Source organism: Oncorhynchus gorbuscha, linkage group LG24 (genome assembly GCF_021184085.1).
Source record: "Oncorhynchus gorbuscha isolate QuinsamMale2020 ecotype Even-year linkage group LG24, OgorEven_v1.0, whole genome shotgun sequence".
Classification (NCBI taxonomy): domain Eukaryota; kingdom Metazoa; phylum Chordata; class Actinopteri; order Salmoniformes; family Salmonidae; genus Oncorhynchus; species Oncorhynchus gorbuscha.
Window position 1 is genome coordinate 49111808 of NC_060196.1, and position 18903 is coordinate 49130710.

At 43.1% G+C, this 18903-nt stretch overlaps 2 protein-coding genes across 2 annotated transcripts in view; both read left to right on the forward strand.

Annotated features, from left to right (window-relative positions):
- Window positions 1–5457, forward strand: part of LOC124012946 (putative selection and upkeep of intraepithelial T-cells protein 1 homolog) — a 38141-nt gene extending 32684 nt beyond the window's left edge. Inside the window, exon 13 of the mRNA XM_046327036.1 lies at window positions 4883–5457. Coding sequence (XP_046182992.1) covers window positions 4883–4918 — 36 coding nt within the window. The 3' untranslated portion in view covers window positions 4919–5457. The remainder of the gene's footprint in view (window positions 1–4882) is intronic.
- A 5306-nt stretch (window positions 5458–10763) lies between these two features.
- Window positions 10764–18903, forward strand: part of LOC124012967 (inactive phospholipase C-like protein 2) — a 47359-nt gene continuing 39219 nt past the window's right edge. Inside the window, exon 1 of the mRNA XM_046327067.1 lies at window positions 10764–11721. Within this exon, the coding sequence (XP_046183023.1) occupies window positions 11524–11721 (198 nt within the window). The 5' untranslated portion in view covers window positions 10764–11523. The remainder of the gene's footprint in view (window positions 11722–18903) is intronic.

Consider the following 18903-nt stretch of genomic DNA (forward strand, 5'->3'; position numbering starts at 1 on the left):
AGTGTTCTTTTGTTAGGAAGGAAGAACAAAATAAAGCACAGAGATTCATTCATTCCATCTGGCTGGCATTTACCCTTGAAAAAGAAAGGCTCAATAATAATCCCCCTCTGAAGCCCAACAAATGTAATTTATTGTTATATTCATCCCATGACATTCAATTATTTTGAGAAGGGCATCTAATAATGTTTGCCTACAACAAACAACAGTGACATTTGGAGCAGGTCAGTGCAGATAAGAAAAGGGCCACTTGCATATTCTGCATAACACAGGTTTTGTTTTACAGAATAGAATAGTGTTTATATTCTGTAGTCTAAATATTATGGAGGACCAAAACTGCCGTAACTAGAAAGAAAGAAATGCACTCATAGATAAATACATTAATAAATAAATAAATGCACATATAAATATATAAATATATAAATGCACACAAATAGATGAATAATTATTTAAATTCTTAATTTTCTTAATTTATATTCTTTCTTTCTTTATGTATTTCTTCCTCCAATATGATAATGAGGGGGTGTCAAGCATTGCATTTGCCTGGTACATGTGTTCAACATTTAAAGACCAGGTTTCACATTAGCACCCCACCAACCAATATTATGTAGTGCAAATAACTATGTATCAATATGATATTTCACCTTTTTTACATTGGAAATTGGAGATAAAATCGATTACATGCTGCTGTGCCGTACGCACACCATGAAAACACACCAAAAGAACATTGTCCTGCTTGGCGTAGAAACAGGCAGTGGTGTAGAATACCTCCTAAAGACAATATTTGTAATTTTTACTCTGTCCACTTTCCTTGACACCCAAAAGTACTCATTACATTTTGAATGCTTAGCAGGACAAGAGAATGGTCCAATTCACTCATTTATCAAGAAAACATCCCTGGTCATCCCTACTGCCTCTGATCTGGCGGACTCACTAAACACACGTGCTTCATTTGTAAAAGATGTCTGAATGTTGGAGCGTGCTTCTGGCTATCTGTAAATAAATAAAAAACAAGAAAATGGTCCCGTCTGGCTTGCTTAATATAAGTAGTTTGAAATTATTTATACTTTTACTTTTGACTCTTATATTTTAAACCAAATACTTTTAAGACTTTTACTCAAATAGAATTTTACTGAGTGACTTACTTTTATTTTAGTCAAAAGTATCTTTACTTTTACTCAAGTATAACAATTGGGTACTTTTTCCAGCACTGGAAACAGGTCAACAGTTTTGGAACAGTGAGCCATTGACTATACCAAGTGGCTCCGTTAGGAGTGGGTTTGTTTTGACAACAAGACACCGGACTACACCCATACAGTGTATTCTGAAAGTATTCAGTCCCCTTGACTTTTTCCACATTTTGTTACATTACAGCCTTATTCTAAAATGTATTACATTGTTTTTTCCCCCACATCAATCTTCACACAATAACCCATAATGACAAAACAAGAACAGGTTTTTAAAAATGTTTGCAAATGGATAAAAATAAAAACTGAAATATAAAATGTACATAAGTATTCAGACCCTTTACTCAGTACTTGAAGTACTTGAAGCACCTTTGGCAGCGATGACAGCCTAGATTCTTCTTGGGTATGGCACTACTAGCTTGGCACACCTGTATTTGGGGGGGGTTTCCCCCATTTTCTTCTGCAGATCCAGGCTGCATCACATCCGGCCGGGATTGTGAGTCCCATAGAGCGGCGCACAATTGGCCAAGTGTTGTCCGGGTTTGGATGGGGTAGGCTGTCATTGTAAATAAGAATTTGTTCTTAATTGACTTGCCTAGTTAAATAAAGGTTAAATATATATATATATATTTAAAATCCTCTCAAGCTGTCAGGTTGGATGGGGAGCATTGCTGCACTGCTATTTTCAGATCTCTCCAGAGATGTTCGATTTGGTTCAAGTCCGGGCTCTGGCTGGGCCACTCAAGGACATTCAGAGACTTGTCCCGAAGCCACTCCCGCTTTGTCTTGGCTGTGAGCTTGGGGTCATTGTCCTGTTGGAAGGTGAACCTTCGCCCCTGTCTGAAGTCCTGAGCACTCTGGAGCAGGTTTTCATCAAGGGTCTCTGTACTTTGCTCAGTTAATCTTTCCCTCGATCCTGACTCTCCCAGTCCCTGCCGCGGGAAAAACATTCCCACAGCATATTGCTGCCACCACCATGCTTCATCATCGTGATGGTGTCAGGTTTCCAAAGAGTCTTGTTTCTCATGTTCTGAGTCCTTTAGGTGCCTTTTGGCAAACTCCAAGCGGGCTGTCATGTGGTTTTTACTGTGGAGTGGCTTCCGCCTGGCCACTCTACCATAAAGGCCTGATTAGTGCTGCAGAGATGGTTGTCCTTCTGGAAGGTTCTCCCTTCTCCAAATATGAACTCTGGAGCTCTGTCAGAGGGACAATTTGGTTCTTGGTCACCTCCCTGACCAAGGCCCTTCTTCCACAATTTCTCAGTTTGTGTCTGTTTTCACTTGTAGCCTGTGAGAAAGACCCGATCACGTGACAGAGCCATTTGAGTGAGAGGTGCTTCGAGCAAGGCAGGGAGAAGGGAATTATTATTATATTCAGCCCAAGGGCACAACAGCCACTGGCCGCAAAAGTCATGGATTTTTTTATGGGTCATTACGGCCACACAAAGGGAATGCCACCGCAAATTCGAGGCATTATCAAGTGCTAGTCAAATTGTGAATGAGAGACTGAAGTGTGTACAGTCTGCACATAAAAACAAGCAGAGCTCATGCCTTTCATGAGACTTTTTTCAAACCATCATTAGTCACGTCATGCAGCCTTAGAATGTACAAAAAATCTAAACATATAGCCCAACATTTGTATCACAACTAAAGTTACATAAGTAACTCTAAATTAAGCATTTAGGAGTATGTTTCTTTGTTAACCTCTAAACAATGAATAGCTGCATGTGTGCATTCCCTCAAATCGTTTGGAGGAAATATCCTTTCTATTTTATTCAATTGTATTCTTCATGCCATAAAATACTATAAAATAATGCCACGGAATTCTAAGCAAATCTTGTCTACTAAATGAACTAGTGTATCCCACAGCCATTTGGCATAGCCAGATCAGGGCCTAACATAAGGACAACTCAGATTATGCTATTCTGTTCTTCTGAAATAGACTACATTTTCTTCATATCATATTTCTTTAGAAATATGCTATTTGCTATTCTCTGTCTAAAATAAATAATGGGTTCATTGTAAAGGTGTTGGCTATATTACATGGATTTATTAGACTTTATGAAATGTAGATGTTCCATAGTGGCTTGTAGCCTGTGTGTGGAAGCCAGAATATGCTAAATGTGTTTATGTTAATTACCGGTCAATTACCTTGAGAAAAAAATCACAAGCTGATGAAATGTTGTGACCGCCACAGCTCTAATATGGGCCCTGGCGCCTGTCAGCATGCTGCCCTGTCAGCAATGCCACTCAACCTGAAATGTAACAACAACAAAAAATATGAATAAGAATTAGCATAGTCAGTCAGTAACTTAGCTGACTAGCTAATGAAACATTTGTGTAAATGTGCACAAGCCTAATCAGCCAAATGATAAGAAAACAACACAGCCCATTTGCAGTGAAATTAGGAGGGTCATTTTTCTTGCCAACTTTCAGTCACCAATACATCAATAAATGGACAGGGGAACAAAGTAATTTCACAAAAACGGTTCAATAAGTAACTAACAAGTCTTTAAAATGTAGCGACCAATTATATAGCTGGTTGTTATTTTTTAGAAAACTAGCTAGAGTCCACTTAGTTAACTAGATGGATAGCTAATGTGAGCTGATGGTGGAATTAAGCTAACATTAGCTAGCTTTCCCCCAGCAGTTTCAAGACACACTTGCTTTCAATGAGAATGACAGATGCATATTGCACCTTTAATGGCATTTGTATCAACTTTATCAATCAGATGAATAGCTAGCAAATAAACAGTGTACAAAACATTATGAACACAGTCCATGACATAGACTGACCAGGTGAATCCAGGTGAAAGCTATGATGCCCTTATTTATGTCACTTGTTAAATCCACTTCCGTCTGAATGAAGGGGAGGAGACGGGTTAAAGAAAGATTTTTAAGCCTTGAAACAATTGAGACATGGATTGTATATGTGTGCCATTCAGTGGGTGAATGGACAAGACAAAATATTTAAGTGGCTTTGAATGGGATATGGTAGTAGGTGCCAGGAGCACCGGTTTGTGTGCAGAACTGCAACACTGCTGGGTTCTTCACACTAAACAGTTTATTGTGTGTATCAAGAATAGTCCACCACCCAAAGGACATCCAGCCAACTTGACACAACTTCGGGAAGCATTGGAGTCAACATGGGCCAGCATCCTTGTGGAAAGCTTTCGAACCTTGTAGAATCAATGTCCCGACGAATTGAGGCTATTCTTATGGCAAAAGGGGTGCAACTGAATATTAGGAAAACCAGTAGTGATGTTCTGCCTGTGGCCACTGCTGTTACCATTGACTATAGTCTTCTTCAAGAGTACGAGGAAAGCCCAATTCTAGACAAACATGAGGTCTTTTTGGCACACTTTTCTCCGGAGGAAAAAGGCAATAACGTTGCACTGTTTTTAGAATATCAGGGTTTATTCTCAGATGTGCCAACCCAGACAAATGTACTAGAGCATGACATTGACATTGGGGACTCAGCCCGATCAAGCAACATGCCTATCGAGTGAACTCTGAAAAGAGAGAGAAGATCCACATGGAGTTGGAGTTCATGCTTGTGCACGACATCGCACAACATGGCAACAGTCCGTGGAGTTCGCCCTGTATATTAGTACCTAAAGCAGATGAGTCTTTGCGGTTTTGTTTTGATTTTCGGAAACTTAATGTCGTATCTAAGTCAGACTCCTTCCCTTTGCCCAGGGTCGACAATTGTGTGGACCATGTTGGCGCTGCTAAGTACGTTAGCAAGTTCGATCTTCTGATGGGATATTATCAGGTAAGAATTTGTTCTTAACTGACTTGCCTCGTAAAGTAAAGGTAAAATATATATATATTTTTTAAAAGGTCCCTCTAACTGAGCTAAAGAGTTGTCTGCTTTTGTCACTCCTGATGGTTTGTTTTTTTCTACCTACGTTTCCCGTTCGGGTTACAAAATGCCGGAGCCAAGATTCAAAGGCTTATGTTTCAAAGGCTTATGCACATCGTGACACGCGGCCTAGAAAATGCTGAAAAAAAATGTAGATTATGTGGTCGTATTTAGCACACTTCAGGATATTGGCCCCAACACCTTCGGGATATTGGCAGACTGTTCAGGCCTATCGCAGCTGCCAACTTGACAGTTAACCTGGCTAAGAGCAAAATTGGCTGAGCAACAGTCAAATAAATCAAATCAAATTTTATTTGTCACATACACATGGCTAGCAGATGTTAATGCGAGTGTAGCGAAATGCTTGTGCTTCTAGTTCCGACAATGCAGTGATAACCAACAAGTAATCTAACTAACAATTCCAAAACTACTGTCTTATACACAGTGTAAGGGGATAAGGAATATGTACATAAGGATATATGAATGAGTGATGGTACAGAGCAGCATACAGTAGATGGTATCGAGTACAGTATATACATATGAGATGAGTATGTAGACAAAGTAAACAAAGTGGCATAGTAAAAGTGGCTAGTGATACATGTATTACATAAGGATGCAGTCGATGATGTAGAGTACAGTATATACATATGCATATGAGATGAATAATGTAGGGTAAGTAACATTATATAAGGTAGCATTGTTTAAAGTGGCTAGTGATATATTTACAGCATTTCCCATCAATTCCCATTATTAAAGTGGCTGGAGTTGGGTCAGTGTCAATGACAGTGTGTTGGCACCACCTTCCAGTATCTCTGGAAGGTGGTGAGGCAAGGGGAAGACTGACCAGTTCTGACAAAAATGGAGTCCATCAATAGTCGTCAAGTGCCAACTTTTCGCCAGGAATTGCGCCACTAACAGATTCCCAATTCTTGGGAATGGCCGGTTACGAACTGGATTTTTGCAAGAACTTTGTCCAGGTTGTTGCGCCACTAACAGATTTGCCCAGTCTGAAAGTCACTTTCTGTTGAAGCCCCAACTGTCAGGAGGGTTTTGAGAAGACAAATACCCTTTTGGTCTCTGTACCAGCTATATAAAAAATATAAAATAAATAAAAGTCATTTACAAAAAAAGTGGCTGTTTTTGTCTTATATTTAATGGTTGACAGCCTGTTTACATTGGAGAAGGTGACACATTTGAGTAGCGACGCATTTAAGCTGATTATGTTGTGAAATGGAAGTTATTTTCTGTTGGTGGTGAGAAACTTGTACAACAAAAATATAGAATACATTTGTTGTTTTAACTGCCCGGCACCCTTCACAGCAACCCGCCAAAGCCCCCACCATTTCTCCTTTACCCAAAATCCAGATAGCTGATGTTCTAAAAGAGCTGCAAAATCTGGACCCTTACAAATCAGCCGGGCTAGACAATCTGGACCCTCTCTTTCTGAAATGATCTGCCGAAATTGTTGCAACCCCTATTACTAGCCTGTTCAACCTCTTTTCATATCGTCTGAGATTCCCAAAGATTGGAAAGCTGCCGCGGTCATCCCCCTCTTCAAAGGGGGTGACACTCTAGGCCCAAACTGTTACAGACCTATATCTATCCTACCCTGTCTTTCTAAGGTCTTCGAAAGCCAAGTTAACAAACAGATTACTGACCATTTCGAATCCCACCATACCTTCTCCGCTATGCAATCTGGTTTCACAGCTGGTCATGGGTGCACCTCAGCCACGCTCAAGGTTCTAAACGACATCATAACTGCCATCGATAAGAGACATTACTGTGAAGCCGTATTCATCGACCTGGCCAAGGCTTTCGACTCTGTCAATCACAACATTCTTATTGGCAGACTCGACAGCCTTGGTTTCTCAAATGATTGCCTCGCCTGGTTTACCAACTACTTCTCTGATAGAGTTCAGTGTGTCAAATCGGAGAGCCTGTTGTCCGGGCCTCTGACAGTCTCTATGGGTGTGCCACAGGGTTCAATACTCGGGCCGACTCTCTTTTTTGTATACATCAATGATGTTGCTCTTGCTGCTGGTGATTCTCTCATCCACCTCTACGCAGACGACACCATTCTGTATAATTCTGGCTCCTCCTTGGAGCTTCAATGCCATACAACTCTCCTTCCGTGGCCTCCAACTGCTCTTAAACGCAAGTAAAACTAAATGCATGCTATTCAATCGATCACTGGCCGCACCTGCTTGCCCATCCAGCATCACTACTCTGGGCGGCTCTGACTTAGAATACGTGGACAACTACAAATACCTGGGTGTCTGGTTAGACTGTAAACTCTCCGTCCAGACTCACATTAAGCATCTCCAATCCAAAATTAAATCTAGAATCGGCTTCCTATATTGCAACAAAGCATCCTTCACTCATGCTGCCAAACATACCCTTGTAAAACTGACCATCCTACCGATCCTCGACTTCGGTGATGTCATCTATAAAATAGCCCCCAACACTCTACTCAACAAACTGGATGCAGTCTATCACAGTGCCATCTGTTTTGTCACCAAAGCCCCATACACTACCCACCATTGCGACCTGTACGCTCTCGTTGGTTGGCCCTCGCTTCATACTCGTCGCCAAAACCCACTGGCTACAGGTTATCTACAAGTCTAGGTAAAGCCCCGCCTTATCTCAGCTCGCTGGTCACCATAGCAGCACCCACTTGTAGCACGCGCTCCAGCAGGTATATCTCACTGGTCACCCCCAAAGCCAATTCCTCCTTTGATCGTCTTTCCTTCCGGTTCTCTGCTGCCCATGACTGGAACGAATTGCAAAAATTTCTGAAGCTGGAGACTCACATCTCCCTCACTAGCTTTAAGCACCAGCTGTCAGAGCAGCATACAGATCACTGCACCTGTACATAGCCCATCTGTAAACAGCCCATCTATCTACCTACCTCTTCCCCATACTGGTATTTATTTATTTTGCTCCTTTGCACCCCAGTATCTCTACCTGCACATTCATTTTCTGCTGATCTATCATTCCCGTGTTTAATTGCTATATTGTAATTACTTCGCCACCATGGCTTATTTATTTCCTTAACTTACCTCATTTGCACTCACTGTATATAGACTTTTTGTTTTCTTTTGTTCTACTGTATTATTGACTGTATGTTTGTTTATTCCATGTGTAACTCTGTGTTGTTGTATGTGTCGAATTGCTACGCTTTATCTTGGCCAGGTCGCAGTTGTAAATGAGAACTTGTTCTCAACTAGCCTACCTGGTTAAATAAAGGTGAAATAAATTCAATTAAAAATAAGGGGAAGAAGTTCCAGGCTTTGTTTTTTCCATTTATGTTTTGAGGTTGGTGTCACCTCCTTAGTCATTATGTGTTCCTTTTTTCATTTTAGTTTGCACCCTCTCCAGATTCTCACTGGCAAACTCACAGGCACAGTGTAGCTCTTATTGCAGGACTTTGACACCACTGTGAAATGAGCCACATTAGCTCACCAGTCAACCTACTATGTGTACAGTCGTGGCCAAAAGTTTTGAATGACACAAATATTCATTTTCACAAAGTCTGCTGCCTCAGTGTCGTTGGATATTTTTGTCAGATGTTACTATGGATAACTGAAGTATAATTACAAGCATTTCATAAGGCTTTTATTGACAATTACATGACGTTGATGCAAAGAGTCAATATTTGCAGTGTTGATCCTTCTTTTTCAAGACCTCTGCAATCCACCCTGGCATGCTGTCAATTAACTTCTGGGTCACATCCTGACTGATGGCAGCCTATTCTTGCATAATCAATGCTTGGAGTTTGTCAGAATTTGTGGGTTTTTGTTTGTCCACCCGCCTCTTGAGGATTGATCACACGTTCTCAATGGGATTAAGGTCTGGGGAGTTTCCTGGCCATGGACCCAACATATCGATGTTTTGTTCCCCGAGCCACTTAGTTATCACTTTGCCTTATGGCAATGTGCGCCATCATGCTGGAAAAGGCATTGTTCGTCACCAAACTGTTCCTGGATGGTTGGGAGAAGTTGCTCTCGGAGGATGTGTTGATACCATTCTTCATTCATGGCTGTGTTCTTAGGCAAAATTGTGAGTGAGCCCACTCCCTTGGCTGAGAAGCAACCCCACACATGAATGGTCTGAAGATGCTTTACTGTTGGCATGACACAGGACTGATGGTAGCGCTCACCTTGTCTTCTCCGGACAAGCTTTTTTCCAGATGCCCCAAACAATTGGAAAGGGGATTCATCAGAGAAAATTACTTTACCCCAGTCCTCAGCAGTCCAATCCTGTACCTTTTGTAGTCTGTCCCTGATGTTTTTCCTGGAGAGAAGTGGCTTCTGCCCTTCTTGACACCAGGCCATCCTCCAAAAGTCTTCGCCTCACTGTGCGTGCAGATGCACTCACACCTGCCTGCTGCCATTCCTGAGCAAGCTCTGTACTGGTGGTGCCCCGATCCTGCAGCTGAATCAACTTTAGGAGACGGTCCTGGCGCTTGCTGGACTTTCTTGGGCGCACTGAAGTATTCTTCACAACCATTGAACCGCTCTCCTTGAAGTTCTTGATGATCTGATAAATGGTTGATTTAGGTGCAATCTTACTGGCAGCAATATACTTGCCTGTGAAGCCATTTTTGTGCAAAGCAATGATGCCGGCAAGTGTTTCCATGCAGGTAACCATATTTGACAGAAGAAGAACACTGATTCCAAGCACCACCCTCCTTTTGAAGCTTCCAGTCTGTTATTCGAACACAATCAGCCTGACCGAGTGACCACCAGCCTTGTCCTCGTCAACACTCACACCTGTGTTAACGAGAGAATCACTGACATGATGTTAGCTGGTCCTTTTGTGGCAGGGCTGAAATGCAGTGGAAATGTTTTGGGTGGATTCAGTTAATTTGCATGGCAGAGAGGGACTTTGCAATTAATTGCAATTCATCTGATCACACTTCATAACATTCTGGAGTATATTCAAATTGCCATCATACAAACTGAGGCAGCAGACTTTGTGAAAATTCATATTTGTGTCGTTCTCAAAACTTTTCTCCAAGACTATATTGAACATTCATATTGCAATGCACAGCCTTACCTATGGATCGGGAGCCCATGAAATGTTCACAGCGGTGAAGAGTTTACACAAATGTTAGCATTGTAGCTCTTATTACAGGACTTAAACTGTGGGAAATCAACTAACCATTAAGCCTATGAATTGTTGTCTTTTGTTGAATTTATATAACAACATTCGAAACTTGTTAAGCATTTTCTAGTCCTGATATGACATTATTGCACTATTTGTATCTGTTTGCATCAGTTTAAATGTGGGACTTAAATTTTGAAGTCAAACTGCAAATTCCACTTGTGGCTAATCGTTATTGTGGCGAGCTTCACATAGGTGGTGCAAAAGCAGGCAAAGCGATCAAGCAATGTCCCGTGACATTGATCAACCAATGGTATGTTAGATACCACCCACAGACGTTTGACTGACACCCCCTCATTATTATTTTGAAGAAAGAAATACATTAATAAATATTTAAATTATTACAATTAATTAAAGTTTGAATAATTATATAATACATAAATAAATAATTCAGTACATACAGATATGTTGAGAAAATGAATGAATTTTGGAAAGTATTTTTGTATTTCCTTGCACATTTATTTAATTATTTGTGGATGTATTTATTTATTCATTCATTTGTCTATTTATGTGCGCATTTACATATTTATTTCAAATTACGGCACGTTTGGTCCTCCATAGTTTATGTACATTTGAATGTTGGTCAAATTAAATGATATATTCGCGCCTCTGTCAGCATAGACAGCGACAGAATTCGACACGGCTGGAAACATGATGCTCACCTGCTACCCCAGCTCTCAAGGAATATATATTTAGGGACAACCCACTGGGCAAACACTGGTTGAATCAACGTTATTGTTTACTCGTAATTTCAACGTTGAACCAACGTGGAATATATGATGAATTGACATCTGTACCCAGCGGGAAGGCTAAGTTCCAGAACGCACTGAGAACTGTCAAGTCAAGCCGTTTGCTTTCATTTCCATATTATGAAAGACAATAGCGCCGGCAGCAGTGCTTATTACTGCGCAATTGAGTTGTGCGCCATATGGGTCACTGAATCTCTTTTTGACTTTCTATTATGACGATTCGCCGACGACATCACAACGGAGCGCACCTCAGCAGTAGATGATGGTTAAAGCTATGTAAAATATTCCCATTCTCGTCGGGTAAAGCGATGCCTGGCTACTGACAGAGAACCATGATCTGCAGAGGATATATTTTGGATAGTCTACTTTGCGAGAGCAAGAGTGTGTTGCTGTCTGTCAAGCACGGAGTCGCTTTGGCGCGCTAAAGCATCGTGGATAAGATGATTGTCAGTTATTTCACGTAGCGAAGCGAACACCAAACAAAACCCACAGCTACAAAATTCCACATTTGTAGCGGACTTCAGAAAGAAGGGTAGGGTGCGCGCCCACCGGTTGCTGTGATGAACCCCTCTCCAGGCAACGGGGTGAACCTCCAGACTCATCGAGAAGAATTGGTGTCCAACGGAGGCTGCGGAATGTCAGACACCGTGACAGCTGTCCAAACCAACACTGGTCCCGGATCCCCCATGACTGACAAGCCGGGAGCAGGAGGAGATACAGACGCCAAAGGAATCCCGCGGCGGAGCAGTATTATCAAGGTAAACGTTGGGGGGATATTAAATACACCAAACTGACAATATTAAATGGATCCTTAACTGTTCATGAACAGACACACACACATTCACACATACAGTAGCGTTAGATCACACTCCGATCTAGTCATTGAGAGGTGTTTTGGTACTGTCACTCTGCTAATTGCGAAATAGTTTATCTGTGGGTCTAGAGTCTGAAGTGACTGCTTCTCCCTGTCTCCTCCCCTTCTCCCTGTCTCCTCCCCTTCTCCCTGTCTCCTCCCCTTCTCCCTGTCTCCTCCCCTTCTCCCTGTCTCCTCTCCTTCTCCCTATATTCTCTCCTTGGACCATACAGTAGCTTTCAGCTTTCTTGTCTTCTCAGATCAATGCTTATAAAGGGAAGGATACAAGGAGAGGAATCCCCTTTATACTATTGAGATGCATCCCAGATCCTTGCACCATGCCCATCTCTAGACCTATTACTAAATTAGCCTTGTTGCATTCGTTGTCAAGACAGAAAGACCGAGATTGATTCCGAGATCTTTGGACTTGGCTGGATGGAATGATGCACCTGACCCTTGACCCAGTTACTGTGCTGGACACATTACTTGCACCGATCCAAGCTGGTACCATTATTTAAGCAGGGAGTCATCATTGAGACCAGGGTCCCTTTCACAGCCCTGCATATACAATTTCATAGGCAAAATCTAAAATCAAATACAATATAAAACAGGTAGAATATAGCAAAACACAAATATGAAAGAAAAACTATTACATTCCTCAATAAGAAGGTTCCCAGTTTTTTAATGGGACGATATTGTCATTCGTGACCTCTGGGCTCGTCCAAACACTTTATCTTGTGTCATAGAATTGTTGAATGTTTTATTATACTTTTTATTGATCTCTTGTCTTTGCCAGTTTTGTATGATGCTGATCCATACAGAGGAATGAGTTGGTTGGCCTTGTCGTCAACGTCGGCTCTGGGCCCGTCTGATTCGCTCCCAGCACTTGGCAGGGCAGGAAGTTGACCAGTTGGCCAATTTCCTCACAGTTCATGTTGCAATGTTGCTTTGAGTCATGAGCAGTTAGAGATAGAGATGGTCCCTTACTTACACTCTGTCTCTCTCTATGTCTCTCTCTATGTCTCTCTCTATGTCTCTCTCTCTCTGTCTCTCTCTCTGTGTCTCTCTGTCTCTCTCTATGTGTCTCTCTCTATGTCTCTCTCTGTCTCTCTCTGTGTCTCTGTCTCTCTCTCTCTGTCTCTATGTCTCTCTGTCTCTCTCTCTCTGCCTCTCTGTCTCTCTATGTCTCTGTGTCTCTGTCTCTCTATGTCTCTCTCTCTCTGTGTCTCTGTCTCTCTATGTCTCTCTCTCTCTGTCTCTCTGTCTCTCTCTTTCTGTCTCTCTCTCTCTGCCTCGCTCTCTCTGTCTGTCGATCTCTCTGTCGCTCTGTCTCTCTCTGTCGCTCTGCCTCTCTCTCTGCCCCTCTCTCTGTCTCATCTCTCTCTGTCTCTCTCGGTCTCTCTCTCAATTCAATTCAAGGGCTTTATTGGCATGAGAAACATGTTAACATTGCCAAAGCAAGTGAAGTAGATAATAAACAAAAGTGAAATAAACAATACATTAACAGTAAACATTACACATTTCAAATGTCATATTATGTCTATATAGAGTGTTGTAACAATGTGCAAATAGTTAAAGTACAAAAGGGAAAATAAATAAACATAAATATGGGTTGTATTTACAATGTTTGTTCTTCACTGGTTGACCTTTTCTTGTGGCAACAGGTCACAAATCTTGCTGCTGTGATGGCACACTGGTATTTCACCCAGTAGTTTATCAAAGGGAAATATGTGTCTCTAATATGGTCATACATTTGCCAGGAGGTTAGGAAGTTTCCACCTCATTTTCTCTCTCTCTCTCTCTCTCTCTCTCTCTCTCTCTCTCTCTCTCTCTCTCTCTCTCTCTCTCTCTCTCTCTCTCTCTCTCTCTCTCTCTCTCTCTCTCTCTCTCTCTCTCTCTCTCTCTCTCTCTCTCTCTCTCTCTCTCCAACCTCTATCTATTTCCTCCTCTCTCTGTATCTGTCTGTCTCTCACTCTTTCTCTCTCAGATGTGGCCAATTAGTGGACGCGGCCAACCCCCGAACACACTTAACAAGAGAGAGGATAGAGATAATTTTGTTGATGCTGAGAACGGAATGCAGATGTTTTTTCAATAACCTTCCTCTAATGTTTTTTGAACATTACCAATGTTTTCTTACGTTTTTATGGAAATGTTTCTTAATGTTCTGAGATCACGCCTTTAAATAGAAACAGGAGGAAACCTACAGAAAAGGATATGCTAAAGTACACGAATAACACTGTTTCTTAACGTTCTCAGAACAATTTGAGAACATGACTTTAAATAGAAACAGGAGGAAACCTACAGAAAAGGATATGCTAAAGTACACGAATAACACTGTTTCTTAACGTTCTCAGAACAATTTGAGAACATGACTTTAAATAGAATCCCGAGGAAACCTGGTGGAAGTGTTATGAGGAAGTATTGAAATTCCCACAGGAGAAGGTTATTTCTTAATGTTCTCTGAACGATTTCCAATGTCAAACCAGTTGTAGAATATTCTTAGAACATTACCAAAAACGTTATTAAATGTAAACATGTTTGAACATTTAGGAAACATTGTTAAAGTAATGAAATAGCAAGAAAGTTCCTTAAATGTGCAGAGAATGTTCCAAAGCCAAGCAACTGTCCTGCACCATCCCCAGAATAACCATGGGACAACCAACCTCTCACCAAGCTCCAAGAAACAGATGGTTCTCAGAACATTATGTGCTAGCTGGGTCGTAAAACTCTCCATCTCCATTTTCTCCTCCTACCCATTGACTTCATTTGTTTGTGCGTTGCCAGGATAGGATTGTCAGAAACAGAAATGTGTTTAGCTTTCTCTCACGCTTCAGGAAAGTTGTGTTGCGTCTACAATAACCAGCTCCGTCCCACGCTGGGCTGTAAGTGGCGTTAAATCTCTTCTCTTCGCTGCTGCTCGACATGCTCGACTATCTTCCACGAGCTTGTTTGATGTGGTGCTTAGCTACATCACATCTCTTACTTGCAACACACAAACTGTGCATCTTTAAAGGGCAGCAGAGTACGACACAGCATGGAACAACAACGCAGCGCAAAATACAAATATACATTTTCATATGGGCGTCTCCAGCGGGAATCAAACCCACATACTGGCGTTGCAAGCACCATGCTCAGTGAGCCACATAGCCTACATACTGAAGACTAACACATTTAGGCTTACCACAAGTAGTTGACTACCATGCACTAGCTAGCACCCTAGTTGCTCATTCTCATTCCTCTGCCCATTCCTCCTTGCACACCCCTGCTGCCCCCATGAAAACAACCTGTATGGTTCATCTCAAGAATTCCTCAGGATGGGATCAATCCCTGTCTGGTACAGTATGTAGGAAAACTGGGCATATGACATTCCTGGCCTTTTGAATGTAAGTCAGAGGATTTGGCTTCTGTGTGTGTTTTTGGATAGGGGCATGTCAGTAGGGGAGAAGCTCCACATGCTGTTATGCCTCACACACCCCAAACTCACCTCTCCTCTTTTTTTCTCTCCCCCTATTGCTCTTTCTCTCTTCTGTCTACTTCTCTTCCCTCCTGTCTTACTCCTCTCTTCCTCTCTCCTTTTAGTTGGTTAGAGACCTTCCCTCCTGTCTTACCCCTCTCTTCCTCTCTCCTTTTAGTTGGTTAGAGACCTTCCCTCCTGTCTTACCCCTCTCTTCCTCTCTCCTCTTAGTTGGTTAGAGACCTTCCCTCCTGTCTTACCCCTCTCTTCCTCTCTCCTCTTAGTTGGTTAGAGACCTTCCCTCCTGTCTTACCCCTCTCTTCCTCTCTCCTCTTAGTTGGTTAGAGACCTTCCCTCCTGTCTTACCCCTCTCTTCCTCTCTCCTCTTAGTTGGTTAGAGACCTTCCCTCCTGTCTTACCCCTCTCTTCCTCTCTCCTTTTAGTTGGTTAGAGACCTTCCCTCCTGTCTTACCCCTCTCTTCCTCTCTCCTCTTAGTTGGTTAGAGACCTTCCCTCCTGTCTTACCCCTCTCTTCCTCTCTCCTTTTAGTTGGTTAGAGACCTTCCCTCCTGTCTTACCCCTCTCTTCCTCTCTCCTTTTAGTTGGTTAGAGACCTTCCCTCCTGTCTTACCCCTCTCTTCCTCTCTCCTCTTAGTTGGTTAGAGACCTTCCCTCCTGTCTTACCCCTCTCTTCCTCTCTCCTCTTAGTTGGTTAGAGACCTTCCCTCCTGTCTTACCCCTCTCTTCCTCTCTCCTCTTAGTTGGTTAGAGACCTTCCCTCCTGTCTTACCCCTCTCTTCCTCTCTCCTTTTAGTTGGTTAGAGACCTTCCCTCCTGTCTTACCCCTCTCTTCCTCTCCCCTTTTAGTTGGTTAGAGACCTTCCCTCCTGTCTTACCCCTCTCTTCCTCTCTCCTTTTAGTTGGTTAGAGACCTTCCCTCCTGTCTTACCCCTCTCTTCCTCTCTCCTTTTAGTTGGTTAGAGACCTTCCCTCCTGTCTTACCCCTCTCTTCCTCTCCTTTTAGTTGGTTATAGACCTTCCCTCCTGTCTTACCTCTCTCCTTTTAGTTGGTTAGAGACCTTCCCTCCTGTCTTACCCCTCTCTTCATCTCTCCTTTTAGTTGGTTAGAGACCTTCCCTCCTGTCTTACCCCTCTCTTCCTCTCTCCTTTTAGTTGGGTAGAGACCTTCCCTCCTGTCTTACCCCTCTCTTCCTCTCTCCTTTTAGTTGTTAGAGACCTTCCCTCCTGTCTTACCCCTCTCCTCTCTCCTTTTAGTTGGTTAGAGACCTTCCCTCCTGTCTTACCCCTCTCTTCCTCTCCCCTTTTAGTTGGTTAGAGACCTTCCCTCCTGTCTTACCCCTCTCTTCCTCTCTCCTTTTAGTTGGTTAGAGACCTTCCCTCCTGTCTTACCCCTCTCTTCCTCTCTCCTTTTAGTTGGTTAGAGACCTTCCCTCCTGTCTTACCCCTCTCTTCCTCTCCTTTTAGTTGGTTATAGACCTTCCCTCCTGTCTTACCTCTCTCCTTTTAGTTGGTTAGAGACCTTCCCTCCTGTCTTACCCCTCTCTTCATCTCTCCTTTTAGTTGGTTAGAGACCTTCCCTCCTGTCTTACCCCTCTCTTCCTCTCTCCTTTTAGTTGGGTAGAGACCTTCCCTCCTGTCTTACCCCTCTCTTCCTCTCTCCTTTTAGTTGTTAGAGACCTTCCCTCCTGTCTTACCCCTCTCCTCTCTCCTTTTAGTTGGTTAGAGACCTTCCCTCATGTCTTACCCCTCTCTTCCTCTCTCCTTTTAGTTGGTTAGAGACCTTCCCTCCTGTCTTACCCCTCTCTTCCTCTCTCCTTTTAGTTGGTTAGAGACCTTCCCTCCTGTCTTACCCCTCTCTTCCTCTCCTTTTAGTTGGTTAGATACCTTCCCTCCTGTCTTACCCCTCTCTTCATCTCTCCTTTTAGTTGGTTAGAGACCTTCCCTCCTGTCTTACCCCTCTCTTCCTCTCTCCTTTTAGTTGGTTATAGACCTTCCCTCCTGTCTTACCCCTCTCTTCCTCTCTCCGTTTAGTTGGTTAGAGACCTTCCCTCCTGTCTTACCCCTCTCCTACTCTCTCCTTTTAGTTGGTTAGAGACCTTCCCTCCTGTCTTACCCCTCTCTTCCTCTCTCCTTTTAGTTGGTTAGAGACCTTCCCTCCTGTCCTACCCCTCTCCTCCTCTCTCCTTTTAGTTGGTTAGAGACCTTCCCTCCTGTCTTACCCCTCTCTTCCTCTCTCATTTTAGTTGGTTAGAGACCTTCCCTCCTGTCTTACCCCTCTCTTCCTCTCTCCATTTAGTTGGTTAGAGACCTTCCCTCCTGTCTTACCCCTCTCTTCCTCTCTCCTTTTAGTTGGTTAGAGACCTTCCCTCCTGTCTTACCCCTCTCTTCCTCTCTCCTTTTAGTTGGTTAGAGACCTTCCCTCCTGTCTTACCCCTCTCTTCCTCTCTCCATTTAGTTGGTTAGAGACCTTCCCTCCTGTCTTACCCCTCTCTTCCTCTCTCCTTTTAGTTGGTTAGAGACCTTCCCTCCTGTCTTACCCCTCTCTTCCTCTCCTTTTAGTTGGTTAGATACCTTCCCTCCTGTCTTACCCCTTTCTTCATCTCTCCTTTTAGTTGGTTAGAGACCTTCCCTCCTGTCTTACCCCTCTCTTCCTCTCTCCTTTTAGTTGGTTAGAGACCTTCCCTCCTGTCTTACCCCTCTCTTCCTCTCTCCTTTTAGTTGGTTAGAGACCTTCCCTCCTGTCTTACCCCTCTCTTCCTCTCTCCTTTTAGTTGGTTAGAGACCTTCCCTCCTGTCTTACCCCTCTCTTCCTCTCTCCTTTTAGTTGGTTAGAGATCTTCACTCCTGTCTTACCCCTCTCCTCCTCTCTCCTTTTAGTTGGTTAGAGACCTTCCCTCCTGTCTTACCCCTCTCTTCCTCTCTCCTTTTAGTTGGTTAGAGACCTTCCCTCCTGTCCTACCCCTCTCCTCCTCTCTCCTTTTAGTTGGTTAGAGACCTTCCCTCCTGTCTTACCCCTCTCTTCCTCTCTCCTTTTAGTTGGTTAGAGACCTTCCCTCCTGTCTTACCCCTCGCCTCCTCTCTCCTTTTAGTTGGTTAGAGACCTTCCCTCCTGTCTTACCCCTCTCCTCCTCTCTCCTTTTAGTTGGTTAGAGACCTTCCCTCCTGTCTTACCCCTCTCTTCCTCTCTCCTTTTAGTTGGTTAGAGACCTTCACTCCTGTCTTACCCCTCTCCTCCTCTCTCCTTTTAGTTGGTTAGAGACCTTCCCTCCTGTCTTACCCCTCTCTTCCTCTCTCCTTTTAGTTGGTTAGAGACCTTCCCTCCTGTCTTACCCCTCTCTTCCTCTCTCCTTTTAGTTGGTTAGAGACCTTCCCTCCTGTCTTACCCCTCTCTTCCTCTCTCCTTTTAGTTGGTTAGAGACCTTCCCTCCTGTCTTACCCCTCTCTTCCTCTCTCCTTTTAGTTGGTTAGAGACCTTCCCTCCCGTCCTAATTTCACCCCTGAGCTGTCCCAAATGGTAGCCTATTCCCTATATAGTGCACTACTTTGGGACACAGGCCTGTTTTCTCCTCTCTTTTTCTCTAATGCTCATGCTAGGTGGGTAGGTAGGTAAGG